Here is an 18,121-nt window from a genome sequence, read left to right on the forward strand (position 1 = left end):
TTGTGCAAGGTTCCCTTTTATTTCCCTCCACAGTGGATAATGCGTGTTCATTGTGATTTATCTGGAGCCGGTTTCTTTTACACCCTCAGCTGATATAAAGTCGAGCTAGGACTGAAGCCGGAGATTTGGGGAGCATCTGGGAGACAGCCTCTACAGTCCAGAGAGAATGAAACAGTCAGAAACATAAGCAACCGCATGTGTCATTGACGTCCCCGGTGGTATGAGCCCCACTTTCTGCCTCTCAGCACAGACAAGGAACCATTAAGAAAGAGGGACGGAATTATTGATCTCTCTTGGAAATTTCCCCCAACGGTGCGTGCTGCTTTATTTTCACCTTTGATTTTAACTTCTCGCTCATGTTTCTGACCTAGAGTGATCGAGTCTCGGGCTCTGGCAGGACTGTGAACATCTGGCCAGCTTGGTTTGGCCGCCTGGCAGAGAGTGTGTTCTGAGAAGCAATGGTGATGAGGGCCTTTGTCCTGTTGGCTGTCTTTGCAGAAGCCTCTGCAAGATCTTGCACTCCGAATAAAGCAGGTATGCCCTGGTGCTCGTCCGTCTTTCTGGAAAGTTTCCTGAAGTTTTTCTTTGCAAAGTTCAGAGCTCTGTGTTTATCTTGTTATCAAAATTCAATATCATGGTCAAGTAGAAGCTGTTAAGCACTCCAGTGCCAACGAGATTTTTCCCATAGGAAGTGAAAATGTATTGGATAAACATAGACTTTTTTAAAATTAGAGAATCCTAGATGGATGGATAGATGGATGAATGGATAGATGGATGGATGAGTAGATAGGTAGGTAGATAGATAGATAGATAGATGGATAGATATAAAATCACCACTGTTTTTCTGCTTTCTATTTGACTATTGAACTTCTGTCCTGTGCTATAAAATAGTTGTTTCATGATGTTATGCATGAAATGGACATTTTAAAAAATTTTAAGTTACATGCTCACTTTCATGGCCATGGAAATTTGTATATATTTCTAAATTTATATATATTTCTAATCCATTCAGTCTGGTTTCACAGATATATTCTTTAAAATAGATCAAACCTTAAAAGGGGACTAATTTTGAGTCCCGAGGTTTTGGGAAAGCGTTCATCACAGCTCATGAAGGATAATGAGGAAAATGTTTCTAACCAACTCTTTTGCATGTTCAGGTGTGGCTAGAACCTGCTGTTCTTTATGTAGATTGATATGATCACCGTATCTGATTTCAAACCATGTGTATCCTCTTTCTAGATGTCATTCTCGTGTTTTGTTATCCCAAAACCATCATCACCAAAATCCCCGAGTGTCCTTATGGCTGGGAAGTGCATCAGCTGGCGCTTGGCGGGCTGTGTTACAATGGGGTCCATGAAGGAGGTTACTATCAATTTGTGATCCCAGATTTGTCGCCTAAAAACAAGTCCTATTGTGGGACCCAGTCCGAGGTAAGTCCAGGCCACACAATGAAGAGTTGCTAAGAAAACTAGGCCCCCAAAATAAGATAAAGTTTATTCTCCTAATTTGTTGCCTGAGCAACGTAGGCAACCTTCTGTGAGTAGAACAGTGTACATTTCCTACATCCACCCTGCTTTGAGTTCTGAGCATGTGCTCACAAGGCACCATCCTCCCCGGCCGGATGGTGAGGCATCCTCTGCCTGAGACTTTGAAGTGGTGATGAAAGAGAGTTAGAAGCGCATTTTATTTTTTTTTTCAACGTTTTTTATTTATTTTTGGGACAGAGAGAGACAGAGCATGAACGGGGGAGGGGCAGAGAGAGAGGGAGACACAGAATCGGAAGCAGGCTCCAGGCTCCGAGCCATCAGCCCAGAGCCTGACGCGGGGCTCGAACTCACGGACCGCGAGATCGTGACCTGGCTGAAGTCGGACGCTTAACCGACTGCGCCACCCAGGCGCCCCAGAAGCGCATTTTAAAGAAGTAACCAAAGTGTAACACAGTTCATAGTTGGGTCTCATGAAGCACCCGGAGCAGGTAATCAGAGTTAAAAGGAACCACAGACCCCCTCTTGCCAAATATCCTTAGATGATAGAGGAGACATTGGAAACCTCCCAATAAAGTCACTAGTTGAGGGCCACAGAACCAGTTGGGGTGTAGTCACGAAGGGAGACTGCGCCACTGCTGACCCCTAGCATTCCTACTGCCTTGACTGCACAAGATTGTACATAAATAAGGTCTCAGCAAATGAGAACGAAGAGCACCCAGGGCCACCTCCTCTTCCTAAAGGCCCCGCAAGGATTCAGTAATTCAGAGAGTCATGGGCATGATTAACAGAAACATCATGTCTTTGAGTATCCTGAAAGAATGAGCTAGAAATCATCTGTGTGGTCTTAGGCAGGTCACCTCTCACATGGATGTTCGAGATCTATCCCAGCTTCAATATTCTGTGATCTTGGAGTTCAACAAGTCAGAGGAAAAAGTCACAGAAATAGTACTTATTATTGGCAGAAGGAAAAAGCAATGAACGAGATAATAACGTTCTAGAAGTGGGAGATGAGTGAAGGCATTCATGCGAGATTACTTGGACGGGGGAAATGGATAAAAAGGTGATGCTGGGAAACAGATTCTTTGGCCAGTTCTTCTTGGTCAGAAGCCCAATGGCTATATGGGTTTCTTGTAAGTGTACAACATTCAACCCAGATTATTTTAAACAACTTTAGCTGAACATATTCAAGAACTCTTTACAAACATTATCAGTCAACCCACATCCAAAAGAGTAGGCATGGATGTCAATGACTGGCAGACACTGATGTCTTCCTATTGGTCTGACCATCTTCTATCACTTTTTCCAGAACCCTCATTCTCATCATGGGGTCCAGGGCCACCCTAACTGCCTTCTTCCTTTCTCCAGTACAAGCCCCCCATCTATCACTTCTACAGCCACATCGTTTCCAATGACAGCACAGTAATCGTAAAGAACCAGCCCGTGAACTACTCCTTCTCCTGCACCTACCACTCCACCTACTTGGTGAACCAGGCTGCCTTTGACCAGAGGTAAGTCACTCTGAGAGTGGAGGGCTGGCTGCCTTGTGTGTGTTCTGCAGTCCCTGTCAATCAGGCATGTTTCAGTCCTTATGCAAAATTCTCTCCCCTTTTCAGAGTGGCCACTGTTCACGTGAAGAACGGGAGCATGGGCACATTTGAAAGCCAATTGTCTCTCAACTTCTACACTGTAAGTGGTCTCCAGGTTCTCATTAGTGCCCCGTGGCCTTTCCAGGAGATGACAGGATAATTCCTCCAAGTTTGCTTTTCCTTAAGCTCTATGCAGAACCCCATTCTTGAATTGAAATGAAGAGACAAGCTTTGGTCTAGTTCTAAATCTCTTCAAAGGCTAGATGCCACAGAAAGGTAGATTCATAGCCTGGATAGAGGAGCTGAGAGAGGTGCCATAGAGCTATAAAGTTACCCTTCCCAGATTTTGAGAAAACTGAGGCAAGAGAAATCCCGTGAGTGGCCAAAGGTCAATAGGTAGTAAGTCAGCCAACATCTAACCCTCAGGCAAGATTAGTTTCCACCGCAATCCACTCCAGAGATTTATATTAGTATCCAGCTCTTGTTAAAGCATTTGGCACAGAGTAGTGACCTTCCTACACGGGACAGGGCTAAGGAGAGAGGATGGGGTTGCCCTCTGCTGCCTAGTTCTTTGGTATCCAAAGCCCTTCGGAAAGTGGGCTTCCTCTTGGTCTAATTTGGGCACACTGCCTATGTTGACATTGAAGTTCAAGGCATAATTTGGTCTCTCAAAATAAAACTAAATCTGCAGTGGCCATTAGCCCAGCTGCCCTCCTGTTTAGAAGGGGTGTTTTGTTTTTTAAACCTGTAGCTTCCAATGAGGAAGCATACTTAGAGTGACACTCCAGCTGGCTGGAGGAAGATGCAGGCAGAAATAGAAACTTTTACATACAACATTAGAACTGGGAGATATCTTTAGAAGCCATCACGCCCAATCCATTCATTTCACAAAGGAAATGACTCTATTACCTGGAACTCCACTGACCTTGAACTCTTTGAACTTGCTTTACCGCCTGCCTGGAAGCCACCAATCCAGCCAAACTCAGAAGGTGAGAGATCCTCTAGGAGGGATCCTAGAGTCACTTGGCCCATTTTACAGATAGAGATCTGAAGCCCAGAAGGAAGAAATAATGTGCCTACAATCCCGCAGGTACTTCAGAGCAGTGCCCAGTCTAGCATACGGATCTCTCTTAGCACTGCTTTCTGAGGCTTACTTCCTATGAAGGGGATGGAACTTAAGTTTCATGACCTCTCTCTTGCACTGGCTTCCTTTAAGGCCCCGGGCCTCGTTTCATATGCAAAATTTGGATTCCTTTTATTAGAAAGGACTCTCTAAATTATATAAGCTTTGAGGTCCCAAAGAACCTAGATCTGCCCCTGACCACAAACCACTAGTGGTTAAGTCCCAAAAAAAGAAATCCCATTAGCCCCTGGCCCTATCATCAGGAGAGTTAATGCAGTGTGGACTGGCAGGGGCATGAAAAGGTAGCAACAACATTGAGTAACTGATGAAGGTTGTCCAGAGAGAAAAACAGGCTTAGTCACCAACAACAGTCTCAGGGGGTATCATGGTGACAGGCTGTCTTTCCTACTGAGTCCCTGTCCTGATGTGCATGATTATTACTTTAACCAGATAAAATTATTGATATGATCCTATGAAGATTTTATGAAATTAGCAATAGAAAGGCACCAGGATTATCAAAAATCATCTCTCACCATCAACCATGTTAGGCTGTTTCAGACATAAAAATCCAATTTTAGAACTGGAAGGAACCTATACTTTTTTAAGAAAAAAAAAAATTAAATGTCATATCCTCATCATCACCCAGACCATACTCTGGGCTGGATAGACAGACATAACAGGACATTTCCTTGAGCTGTTCTAGAAGTGAAGCTAAGGCATCTCCTGGGGCCCATTAAGACCTTTATAGGACAAACGGACTTCAGCAAAGAGGGAGTCAGATGTTGCAACAGAAACTTTTGTACTGATTAGTATTCCTACCATAGTCTGGGTTTCGTATGCCTGACCCATGCGGCTGGTATTTTTCTTCTCCTCCCTTCTTCCGCTTTGAGAGCATTCTTGTGTGTTTCTGAAGCAACAGCTGCTCCCTGCATACATTTCCATCAAATTACCAGAGACTGAGCTGTGCCCTAGATTGCACAAAGGATCAATGCACCGCCAATTGCTTAGGATTCCAAGGGCTCTAAATGCTGGGCTCCAAAACCACCAGTTCTACTCAACATGCTTCCTCTCTTCTCTCTCTACCCCCTCCCACTCACTCCTGCCAACAGGCCATAGTTGAGTGAGTGAGAAGTTATTTTGGCCCCCAATTCAAAATAAAGGAAGGTAGTTAGCTTGCAGAAGTAGACTACCACTGTGCTTAAGAAAATAGTCTGCCATTGACCCACTGGTTTAAAGTCTAGTTCTACCATTTATTAGTTGTGTGACCTTGGGTAAGTTAGTGAACCTCTTTAGGCCTTCATCTATGCCTTTGCTAAATAAAACTAATAATAGCACTTACCCCGTATGTTTATTATGAGGATTAAATAAAATTATTCTTATGAAGCACTTACCATAGTACCTGACACAAGGTAGGTGCCTGTGAAAGTAGCCAATTGGGGCTACTTTCATGATTGGGGCCCGGGACCCCATTTAAAAGTGGAAACTCTGAGAGCTCCTAGCACCAGCAGTTGCCATTAGAGTGTTGTTGCCTTTATGCCGTCAATGTCAGTATGGGGCTAGGTTGACATATTCAATCAAAATAGTATTGACCTTTCTTCCTAGTTAGACAGAGACCAGTAAAAAGGCGTGGGATGGAACAAGTGCAAGCCATAGAGGCCAAATTCATAGACTTCCAAAGTCAGAACAATCTTAAGAGATGATCAACCTTGACTTTGCACCCAAAGTCCAAAGCCCTTCTGCAAGATTGCTAAGGGGTGGGCTCCCCACCTCTTTCAGGGACAAGGGCAAGTTGACCCTTCCCATTTTAGATATGACATCCTGAACTATAGTCCATTGCTTGTGGTTCTGTCTTCTGAAATAATTCTGAGTCATGATGTTGCTGACGGTCTCAACTATCTTAGGCTTGCCTACCCCAATATCTCTCCACCATTGGTGCTCTGCCATCCTCTTCCTCCTTCTTCTCTAAGAACGATCCACTTGGCCAGTGCCCTTATTAAAAAGTGGAGCCCGGAATTGAAATCTTATATTCTAGAACTTTTCCGACCTATGCAGGGCACAGCGGGTCAGAGGTGACCTTCTCAGTTCTGAAAGATTCTAGGAACATGTTCTGGGATATTAGCTTTGCACAGTTTTCTTTCATTTCTATCTCGCACTGAGCTTGTAAGCAACAGCAACTCTCAGCTCTTGCCCACGAGAACTGCCATTAAGCCAGATGTACCCATCCTAACCGTGTCAATAGCCAGTTGTGACTCAATCTTTCTGCCAAGTGAAAGGACTGGAGGGCATGATTTTTCAAGGTGTTCTTCCATCCTGTTCAGCGAATGGGTAATTTATGTGGTGTTTCTGTGCTTCCAGGAATGCCAGAACATACAGTCTGAGTATTATAGGATGAAGCTATCTGGAAATAGGTCCCTAACTCATGTTCTAAAGAAAGTAGGAGGAGATCACACTGATAATTGCCTCAGCTGTAGGGTGAGAAGTGGAGAAACTGACCATTAAAAGTGCTTTGTTTCAGAAATGGAATTAATGGTGCAGATTCTTTTCTCCACTTTGTAACAGAAACACACTAGCTCCTCTGCAAGTAGAGGCATATTCCAATGCCCTGATACCCTGTGGGATGATCGCTGGGAGATGGGGTGGGAGAAGCACCAGTGGCTACATTGGGGACTTCACTGTGGTCCCCAGGTTAGGTCCAACATTTGTAAACAGTCTCTTGAAACATGACAGACCCCAGAAACTAACAATAAACGGGAATGGCCATTGTCAATCTGCCACTTTACCTGCATATTATGCTGGTAAATCACTTATGATTAAGAATGTTATTGTTTAATTATTGCAACCATCTGAGTGGTGCAGGGGGTTGACTGAAAGAAAAGAACTGACTTCTAGGTGACTGAGTCAGGGAGCCCTAGCTGGACCTGAAGTCAGTTAAAAATGAAGGAGCCCTTGGAAGATGAATCTAAGACCTCTCAGCAAATGCCCTGAATTTGACCCTTAGGGGGTTAGAGTCCATTTTAACTATATCCTTGCTGCCACTATTTACCTCCAAGTCCATGAAAGTCAATCTTTTAACTAGTATCCTGGCTTAGGCTTTATACTTCTATTACATAAAATCACCATCATAAAAATATTTCTGCAAGGCTGATGAAGGCACAGGATATTCCCATTTTGCAGATGGGGAAACTGAGGCCCAAAAGCCTGATTTGCCTGTAAGTTAGTAGTGGGCACTAGAATTAGCCCAGGATCCTTGTGCATCTGTCAGAAGGCTTTTGTCTCTGGAGGCTAAACTCAGAGAGTAGTTAAAGGTTGCTACTCAAGTTGAATGAAACCAGGGCAATGAATGGAGAAGTCAGTCTCCTTTGGGTAAGTCAATTGGACACCCTACTATTTTTCTTAACTCACCCAGAACTGCCTGAGGAAGTGATAACCACACACACACACACACACACACACACACACACACCAGTGACCAAAGACTGCTGCTCCTGTGCTCAAATCATGGTCATGACTCCCTACTGCACTTAGAGTTGAAACCACAGTGTTCTGGATCCAGTCCCATAGCCTCTTTCACTTTACTGCCTGTCATCTGCACTTCCTACCTTCCCCTGACCCCTTGCTCACACATGCTCCAGCATATTGGCCTCCTTGCTGTCCTGTCAGATCCACTGTCACCCAGGGCTTTTGCCTTGGCTGGAACATTCTTTCCCAGATGCCTGCCTGCACTACATGCACTATAGAAGCATTTTTTTTGTATCACCACTTATCCTGGAAGCACAGGCTCTTTTGTTTCCCTCAAGTCTTGGCTCAAATGCCACAACTTCAATGACACCTCCCCAACTACTGTATTTAAAATTGTAACCTGCCCCTCCAATTTACCACACCCTGCTTGCATTTGTTATAGTTTACAGGATGGAAGAACACCTTGAAAAATCATGCCCTCCAGTCCTTTCACTTGGCAGAAAGATTGAGTCACAACTGGCTATTGACACGGTTAGGACGGGTACATCTGGTTTAATGGCAGTTCTCGTGGGCAAGAGCTGAGAGTTGCTGTTGCTTACAAGCTCAGTGTGAGATAGAAATGAAAGAAAACTGTGCAAAGCTAATATCCCAGAACATATAATACCTATATAAGGTATTATATTCTATTCTAGCATATTATGTAATTTACTTACCTGCTGTCTATTGTCTGCATCCCTTGTTAGAAAGTCAGGTGGTTAGAGACAGAGATCTTTGCTTTGTTCTCAGATACATCTCTATGAAAGACTATCCCAATATGGAGAGCAGCGCCTGACACTTAGTAGGTAATCAGTAGGTTGTTGTTATCGCCGCTATTGTTAATTGTACTGGAATCAGATCATATGCTTTCTGACCCACGCTAGAATCTGCTCGGGTAGATAGTCAAGGTGAGCGAGAGCAAAGTGGGGTTGCATGTGTTTCATCCCTATTCGCGTGGGTGATTAAGTAAAGCTCAGTGCTTCAGCATTCTTGGATTCTACCTTTTTTCCATCAGCCAAATCTTGCTCCTCATCGGCATAGATGAGACATACAGTATGTGTTGTTTCATTGTGACCAGCAAATCCAGAGATGTGATAGCCTCATCCTTTCTAAGATGGCACCAGCATCCTAGGAGGTACACCTTCTCTAGTCCTGGAAGGTCTCCCTGTGGTCTCATGTGCCTGTGCCTTTTGGGGAACTCCCACCCCCACTCCGCCCCAATTCATCTGTTCCTGTCATGCTCAGTTGCTCAGTCTGAGAGGTTGTAATGCCCCGTGTCAATTTCCTTCTAAAGAATGCCAAGTTCTCCACTAAGAAGGAAGCCCCTTTTGTCCTGGAGACATCTGAAATCGGTTCAGATCTGTTTGCGGGAGTAGAAGCCAAGGGGTTGAGCATTAGGTAAGTATATTTCCTCCATGTTTATATTTTTAAATACAAAGAAAAGAAAAAAGATCAGCCAAGATGTTGCTAGGCATACAACTCTCTGGTTCAGAGGGATGCCTTTTATTTCATTTCCAGGTTTAAAGTGGTTTTGAATAGCTGCTGGGCCACACCATCGGCTGATTTCATGTATCCTTTGCAATGGCAGCTGATCAATAAGGGGTGAGTACCACTCCCTTGAGCACAGTGCCGAGAAGGGCACCAGGTAGACCCAAGGCTACTTTGGCTTGGAATAGCTGGGGAGGAAGAGGGGGAGCTTCTTAGGGTCACATTAGTGACACCTTCTGTGTTTCCGCACTGAGTATTGATGCTAGCAAACTTTTATATAGTGCTTTCTAGGTACCAGGTACTGTTCTGAGAGCTTTATTATGTGTTAACTCATTTGCCTTGCAAGAGGTAGTGGTTATTACCTACCATTCCCATTGTTCTGGTGAGAAAACTGAGTCACAGGAGGTGTTAAGCAATATAAGTTATATAACATACTGTGTGTGTGTGTGTGTGTGTGTGTGTGTGTGTGTGTGTGTCTGTTTATGGGGAAGTGGGTTCAAATCCAATTAGTCTGACACCAGAACCCTGGTGAGGACTCAATTAGATAATCCATGTAAAAAAATATAGCATGTAATACCTAGTCAGTATCCAATCAATTTAAATAATATTGTCGATTTTTATTATTAATTCAGTAGATAATGAAGAGTTCTTAACATTTTTGAGTAGAGGACAAAAGTATGGGAATTGTACAATAGAAAGATGATTCTGGAAGTCATCCACAGGATGGTTTAGAAGCAGGACATGGGAGGTAGAAAGACCATATTAGAGGCCGTGGCCCAAACTGAGACATAACCAAGTGAATAGAAAGGTCATCCAAAGGAGGGAGAAGTGATCAAAATTTAGCAACCAATTGGATATGGGGTGGAGAGAAGGACGGGGCAAAAAGCCTGAGAATTATGGGACATCAAACCTCTGGGTTGTGAATGTGAGAAATGTTTTCTGTTGGTTGCTAGGGAAGAAGATTTCTGGCTAAAGGTGTTGGATTCTCCTTGACTTCAGGGATGTCATGTTGAGCTTGAGATGATAATTGTCTAGAAACACTTAAAATTGTAGCTTTGAAAAACAGAGGACAGATGGAGCTAGACTAGAGATGTGGGCAACAGCCACACAAAGAACAGTAAATACAGAAGAGACCGTTCCCCAAACCCAAGCAGGCAGGCACGTCCATGTTGTTGCTGGAACCCATCTGAGCTAAGTCAATATTGGGGCCCCGGACAAAAATAATTAGACAACAAAGGTGGAGCCACCTTACCTTGGGCCTTTATTTATTTTTACTTACCTAAAAATTATACAGCACTTACAACAGACCAAACATGTTCTAGATAGGTGCTCTATAAATATTAATTTAGTTAAATTTCATCAGTGGCGCCCGGGTGGCTCAGTCAGTGAAGCGACTCTTGATCTCAGCTCAGGTCATGGTATCACGGTTCTGAGATCCAGCCCTGTGTCGGGCTCTGCATTGGGCGTGGAGCCTGCTTGAAATTCTCTTTCTCCCTCTCTTTTTTCCCTCCCCCAACTCTCTCTCTTTCTCCCTCTCTCTAAAAGTATATAATTAATCTCATCAGCGCCCCCCCCCCATATAGTAGGGGGAGTATAATATAGTAGGTAGTATATAGTAGGTAGTATAATAAGCACTATATTACAGATGAGAAGTATCAGCGATAGAGACGGCTTCAGAAACTTGCCTAAGTCCAGAGTCACTAAGGGAACGGATGATCTGGGCTTCAAACTCACGCAGCATTATTTCCTGAGCAGTGTAGGTAGGACAGGCCAGCAGAATCGCATCTACGCAACCCAGAAATCTTCCTGCAGAGATGGGAGCTTAATTTGGATGTCACACCTGTCACTGAATGATTCATTTAGGTTCTGTGGACAATGGTGTAATCAAATGATTTCAGGGAGATTGTGAAATAAATTCTTGGCCTACAGGGACCTGAAATTATGATCAGGCACTGAAACCTCTCTCAGGCAATGGCCACACGGGGGTAAAGGTTTCTGGCGTACCATGGAAACATCTCCCTGCAGATCATTCTGGTACTGCTACTCCCAGCTAACGATGGGTAAAATAGCAGGAAAAAAGGAAGGCTTGTGCCCTTGTGGTAGTCTATACCGGCAGTGCTCAGACTGTGTGTGCACAGGAATTACACACCCTGGGTGCCTGTTACACATGCAGGCACATAGTTAACCTACCCCATCAGAGGGTTCCTGGGCAAACCCTGGGAACCTGCATGTAAGCAGAGTCCAACTGAAGAAGCCCTAATCTAGTTCCATATTCTGCTTGGCTGAAATGGCCCCTTGAGGTTGGAGATACTGGCACAAAAAAACAGTGCCAAGGGGAGGAATGAGAAAGTCCACTCCCATAATCTCCCAGATGCTTTAGGTTTCCACTGGGCCTTTTTCGAGGAAAACCCAGTTTTCAAGAGTGCCCGGAGATATTAGAAGAGATATATTATTGGGAATTTTGATCCTATGTGGGGAAGGGGGCTCCTGTGGTGATGTTGTCACAGCTTCCCTTGGGCATCCTGTCTTCCCAAGATGTCTGTCACAGAGGGGCAGGTGCCACAGCCAATGCCAAGAGGCGGCAGAGCCAAGACATCTAAGCCTGCCCAGGACTTGCCTCCTCCCCACCCCCAACAAAGCTCTGCTTACATTGTTTTCCACTGGCATGGTGTCACTCCAGCTGCAAAGAGCTATTTTAAGGACTCACATCTTGAGTTCGTACAAGGATCTCAGGTTTATTGAACAAATGATCCTTCAAGGTCTTGTTTCACAACTCGGAAAATGCCTCCAGCTCTGTCATGACTCAGAGGTCACCACAAACACGGCCCGGCTTCTGACCCCTGGTCCAGATACGAGGCACACTGTCACTTCTCATCTCAATCACTAACTCACAGAGTTGACATTCCTTCAGTCCTACCTCTAATTTGCCCCCTGATGTCTGGTTTGGATGGAATGGATGGAGGAGGGCATATCTCGAAGGCTCTGAGGTAGCTGGGTGGATCTCTGGTATATGTACACTGAGTTGGATTGACAATGGAGTCAGAGAGATGTTCTGGGAGAGGCATTAACTTTGGGGTCCACTGTGGTGTTTATCCACTGGTCTTAAGCTTTTGGGCCCATAGACCATTTTCCACAGAGGACAGACTCTGGTGTTCCTTGTCATCTAAAGACAACAATTCCCAAAGCTCATGCGGGCCTCACTGTACATTCCCAAGAATGACTGTGTCTGTTCCCAACACTTTGTTGAACGTCTGGCACTTAAATGGGGAAGCAGCATGTGTTCGGTAAGTGAAAAAGCATTTTGCTTAAACAAAGTACAGTCTCAATACCATTGACATTTTGGGCTGGACCATTCTTTGTTGGGCGGGGTGCTGTCCTGTGCATTATACAATGATGTGCAGTGTCCCTGGCCTCTATTTACTACATGTGTACCACCGTCTCCCTATCATGACAACCACAATGTTAAATGTCTTCAGAGCGCAAAATGGCCCCCAAGTGAGAGTCACTGACTTTTGGGCAATTTGAAAAATGCCCATCTGTGTCATTATTGCTTCTTCTATTGCAATGATTATCTTTGGGACTTTGGAATTTCCCAAATATTACATTTTCGTGCAGAGAATTTGGAAAATATATAAAGATATAAGAAGAAAGCAAAACCTGTCCATAATTCTACCACTCCATTATAGCCAGTGTTAATATTTAGATGGTATCCTTCCAGTCATTTTTTTCCTATGCCAATATTAGAAACATGACCAAATTCTTACAAAGGTAACTATATAATGCAGAATTTAAATAATATAACATAAATTCAAATTCCCAGTGGCAAACCCTCACAATGTACACAGAGAAGTATGTTGGGTATGACTTGGCTTAGGTGGCTACGGCAGTACTTCGGGAATACTCTTCTCAGCACCAGTGTCTTTATCTTGTACATATACTGGGAGTCTGTACATGTCCCAGTCCTTCAGTCGACTTCATCTCTCAAGGATTTCCCTTCTTGGGGACAGAGGTATGGTGACTTACCAGGTGTGCAGCTTCTCACTCCTCTCCACCCCTATAGAATGAGGACCAGCACACCCATCCCATAGCTCCTCAACTTGACCTCATATTATGAGGGTAAGGAAGGTGCTGCCAGTCAAAGAGCTTTGTGAGGATAACATACTGTATAGAAGCTCAAGGGAGTGTTGCTGTTGTCTGTGAATTTACCTCAGAAGACTTTGCTGGAGTTCATGAGCTAATTTTTTCTCTCCCCCTGTCCCATCTGCTCTAGCTGCCCCACAGATGAAACAGTCCTTGTACATGAGAATGGGAAAGATCACAGAGCCACCTTCCAATTCAACGCTTTCCGGTTCCAGAACATCCCCAAACTCTCCAAGGTTTGGTTACACTGTGAGACATTCATCTGTGACAGTGAGAAGCTCTCCTGCCCAGTGGTGAGCCACCTCTCTCCAGAAAGAGATGTGACCAGAGGTGGGGGTGGGGGCGGAATTTGAGAAGTTGTATTTTTAGCTGGGAATCGTAACCAGACCAATGTACGCGTGTGCTGAGGGCATTCTGGAAGAAAGGGCACCGGGTATGGGGGCAGACGTTCCGTCTCTGTCTGCCTTGCCACCAACAAGCTACATGGTCTAGCACATGTCAATCTCTGGAGCCTGGCTTTCTCATCTTTAAAAACAGTGGTGATAAGTCATGGTGGCCCTTCCCTCTTCAGAGAGCTGTGTTAGGGAAAATGAGCACAATGACAGACATGGAAATACCTTGAGACGGTTAAAAGCACAAGGAAAATTCAAAACCTAGGTGGTAGCAGTAGGCACTGGATGGAAGTCAGAAGGTGGGTATTTTTAGCTCTTGCCTGGCCAGCCTAAGGGTCCATCTCTGGGACTTGAACTAGAGAGATACCGCAGAAATTCCCGACACGCATCACAGCTGAACTGACCTTGGGAGAGGAAGGGCCTGGTGGTGGCGCCCCTGCTTCACAGCCACGTTCAGTGCAGCCCATGCCGGGGGTCAGCTTTCCCCTCTGCATCACCCACCAAGGAGCTGCTGCAGAATCCATCAACACGCATAGCAAGTTCAGCTGGGAGACACTCTACCGCTGCCGCCAGGTGTGAACCCGGTCCTTAGATCAGTTGGTCCACAGTGTGGTCCTCGGCAGCCTTGGCGTCACCTGGTAGCTTGTTAGGGAGGCAAATTCTCACGTCTCTCAGACCGCCTGATTCAGAAACACTGGGTGGGCCTAGAATCCTGTGCTTTAACAGACCATTCTGAGGCATGCTCAGGTTTGAGAACCACTGTCTTAGACCTAAAAGTGTTAAATCACAGAGTGTTGCCTGCTCTGGTCTATTTGGATAAGAGACCCCAGTCAGGAGGAACACAGAGTTTCTAAAGAGGACACTTGCTCATGTAGCCTGTAGTAACCAACCAAGATAAGATTATAATCTCTATTTCTACTGATTTGCTTGGCTGGAAAATGGTCAGGTAGGAATACAAAGAAAAGGGAGGGAGCAGAGAGATGCTTTACAGTTAAGGAAAGGGTAATTATTGCTACTATATTTTGAAAAGAGAAGAAAATGAATCAGAACACATTTGCAAGTGTCCAATGACAGTAACCGCGGGTAAAAGCCTTGCTTACCAAAAGAAACAGTGCCAATCCCTCCCACACCCAACAACCTCTCCCAGAGGGATTTCTTCCAGCCTGAAGAGTTAATAAAGAAAAGCTTTGCCCTCTTCTCAAGTTAGAGAAGGGACTCTATGGCTCTGGGTTGTAAGTAAATACATAAGCGGACAAATAAGGTAACTAACACCTGTTGGCTGGGGAATTTTGACTATCAGGTTTGTGACTTCTGTTTTTAATCTCTTGTCTTTCTCTCTGTTCTCTCCTGTGTTCATTTCTCGTGCCCCCTCCTCCACGCCCCTCCCCTCTGCTGCTCCTGGGTCTCCAGACTTGTGACAAACGGAAGCGACTCCTCCGGGACCAGACAGGGGGCGTCCTCGTAGTGGAGCTCTCCCTCCGTAGTAAGCTTCTCTGTTTTCCGAATGGTTGAGTTCACTCTGGGCTGCGTCCACAGGCACAGCCGGTTTGAGCATTTTCACTGAATTGCCAAACCAGTTGTGCCTGTAGACACTACCTGCACCTGCAACTCAAGGCTTCCCAGCTGGGGGGCCGGGAAGCTGTAGCTCATGCCAAACCGAGAAGTTGAGGTTTGTGAACTACCCAGAAACGCTCTATCTGCAGCCTAAATTCCAATGCCCGCAAGGAATCAGGAAATTCTGAGCTTCCGGGCAGAGCATGTGGTCGACAGTGATAATACACAATGAAATGTACCGGGGACATCTAGCTCAAGTCGACAAAACTTCATAGAGCAGTCAGTGCTGACCCTGGGCAGGGCTGGGCGCCGGGGTTTCAGAATTAAAGGAGACCCACATGGCCCTTGTCTTCAAGGACTTACATCTAGCAAGGAGAGAGTTGCTAAATGCCAAGGGAAAGGCGGATGACTGTTAATGGGGCTGGATGAGGCAGGGTGCCATGGGAGTTCACAGCAAGGGGATTCACTCCCGTCCAGGGCCGGGGGAAGACCTCCGTCAGTAATCCTTCAGGACAACCTGAAGAGTGGTATGACGTGAATGGTGAGCAGGGCCTGCGGGAAGGCTGGGGCCTCTAGTAGCTACATACCTTGGAGGACAGTTGCTAAACTACAGCCGGGGACCCAATCCAGGCTGCTGCCTGATGTTTTAGGGCCTACGAGCCATGGCCTTCTTATAGGGTTGGAAACAAATCAAAAGAATGACGTTTCGTGTCACGTATACGTGACAAAAAATCAAATTTCAGTTTTCTATCAAGTTTTATGGGAACACATTCACGTGGGTTCATATCGGTATTGTCTCCAGGTGCTTTCATGCTCTAACGGCAGCATCAGGTGGTTGCAATAGGGTCCATACGGCCCATAGCTGGAATATTTACTCTCTGGTCCCTTCCAGAAAGTTCATCAACTCCTGCCTGAGAAAGCCAAGGAGAAAATGATTTTCTTCTTCTTTCAAAGAAGCTTTTATGAAACCCACTATAAACTTTGTCCTAAAGGCAATGGGAGTCTGCTGGTTTAATCAGGGGGAGATGTGGTCAGGTTTGTACTTAAGAAGCATCGCTCTGAGGCTCCTTCCATGACCTTTCCTTAAACCTTCAGTATTCTCTCTCTTTACTCATTACAGGCAGGGGATTCCCCAGTCTCTATAGCTTCTCAGGTAAGGAAAAGAGGCACTTCTGGGAAACGTCATGGGGTAATGCCTTTACAACGTAGACGTGTGTTTTAAAAGAGGCTCACCTTTGGCCCCAACGAAACCTTCAGGACTTGAAACTTGCTGTTTAAAACACACCTGACTGGGACAGAGGGGGATGGAGGTAGATGTCTCTCCAGCCGGCCCCAGAGCTCTGCAGGCAGGGTGGGGCTGGGGCTAAATCGGACGAGGCAGAATTGGACCGCGCTTCTCAGCACAACATCACCAGGGGCTTTGCTTGGGTTCCTGCATTTAGAGAAGGTGGTTTTCAATGATCTGTTTTTTGCACAAATATTTCTGAGTCCCTGCTATGACTCTGCCCCTCATTAACTGAATGACCGTGGGCAAAGAAGTCACCCTTCCCCTCCCCAGTTTCCTCTTTGAATTTGGGCTAACGATTGCTCCTATCACACATAGCTGCTGTGTGGATTAAATGTTACAGCTACGGGCACCAAACAGTGCCCAGCATACGGCAAACATCCAGTAAAGATCAGCCGTGATTACTCCTCCAGGCAGTGGCGCTCCTGCAGAGAGAGATGGGCGAAGCCCCTGCTCTTCCCACTAGTGGGACGCGTCGGGGTGGGGGTAGAGGAGTGATTTAGATAGCAGCCAGGGAAGCGTCTCAGAAGAAGAAACGTTTCAGCTAAGACCCAAGATCTCACCCGAATGATGAGAAGGAGAACAACTATGTGAGGAGATGGGGTAAGACGGTTCTATTTATTAACAAACCCACAGATGTAGACTTTGCTCTCACGATTACAGGAAATCACGTAAACCAACTTTTTGAGACTCTAATTCCAGATCCTCATTTTTGAGGAAGTTCTACAGTGAAAGCCCTATGGTGAAATGTGCTGTCACTGTGTTATCCATGTTCAGAGTCCCATCTGTCAGAGGTCCGTTACCCAGGTCAATCGCCGGGCTCCTTGCACTGACAACCAAGCTCCGGAAACCCCAAAAGATAAACAAAACTGATTTTGTATAAAATGTGCAGCGGTCTATGTAAACCTACTTAATGCCCCCGAGTTGCCTCTTCTGTTGAGTTAACTCTTTGTTGCCACCGTCCTTGCTCCATGTAAATAAAATGTTTGTGTCTGCTTTCCTATCTGGTTCCCAGACGTCCTCTATCACCTCATCGTGATGCTGGGGATTTGTGCCGTGTTGTAGGGGATCGCCAGGCAGGCAGTGGCATCTCCTCCACCCAACATCATCTCCTGTGTCGATGACAAACTCCCATTTATTGTGCTGCCAACAAGAACAAACAGAAGAACATACCGTTGAGGAGCGGAGAATAGCGCTTTGCCAATTACGTGTTCCAATGATGTTTGCGCCTTTCAGTGATTGTCTTTGGTGGCCTACTTCCTCTTGTGACTTCCCGTGGCTCTGAGATCCTACAGTCTCTCTCCGGCAGCTGGCCGAGAAGTCTCCTTTCCCCAGGCTCAAGTCAGGGCTGCAGTGGACTCCTTTGAAAGCCATTCTAATTTTAAAACACTAGCACACCCAACCAAGTGCAGCTGAACATTTTGACGAGAATGTAGGGCATAACCACCAAGTCAGTGCTAAGTACAGAATGCACAGGAATAGCTAATTTTGCCAAGAGGGGGCCTTTGTCCCTGATGTTGTGCAATGCTTATTTAAGAACCAGGGCTGAGCCACCAGGCAGGGGGTTCCAA

The 18,121-nt window shown here is 45.5% G+C and overlaps 1 protein-coding gene across 1 annotated transcript; it reads left to right on the forward strand.

The window, feature by feature from the left end:
* The first annotated feature begins 232 nt into the window (after positions 1-232).
* TECTB (tectorin beta) lies at positions 233-17,615 on the forward strand. The gene is made up of 10 exons (XM_049645756.1): positions 233-534; positions 1,240-1,430; positions 2,853-2,995; positions 3,101-3,173; positions 8,986-9,089; positions 9,210-9,293; positions 13,450-13,612; positions 15,122-15,194; positions 16,386-16,418; positions 17,566-17,615. The coding sequence occupies exons 1-10, from the start codon at positions 459-461 to the stop codon at positions 17,613-17,615; spliced, it is 990 nt and encodes a 329-aa protein (XP_049501713.1). The 5' UTR covers positions 233-458.
* Positions 17,616-18,121: the final 506 nt, after the last annotated feature.

This window comes from Panthera uncia, chromosome D2 (genome assembly GCF_023721935.1).
Source record: "Panthera uncia isolate 11264 chromosome D2, Puncia_PCG_1.0, whole genome shotgun sequence".
Lineage (NCBI taxonomy): Eukaryota > Metazoa > Chordata > Mammalia > Carnivora > Felidae > Panthera > Panthera uncia.

Bases quoted from the DNA above. Each gene is read 5' to 3' on its own strand.
- TECTB (XM_049645756.1), top strand. From the start codon at position 459: ATGGTGATGAGGGCCTTTGTCCTGTTGGCTGTCTTTGCAGAAGCCTCT. The intron at 2,996-3,100 runs GTAAGTCACTCT...TCCCCTTTTCAG, and splicing joins CAGGCTGCCTTTGACCAGAG to AGTGGCCACTGTTCACGTGA. The intron at 13,613-15,121 runs GTGAGCCACCTC...CTGGGTCTCCAG, and splicing joins AGAAGCTCTCCTGCCCAGTG to ACTTGTGACAAACGGAAGCG.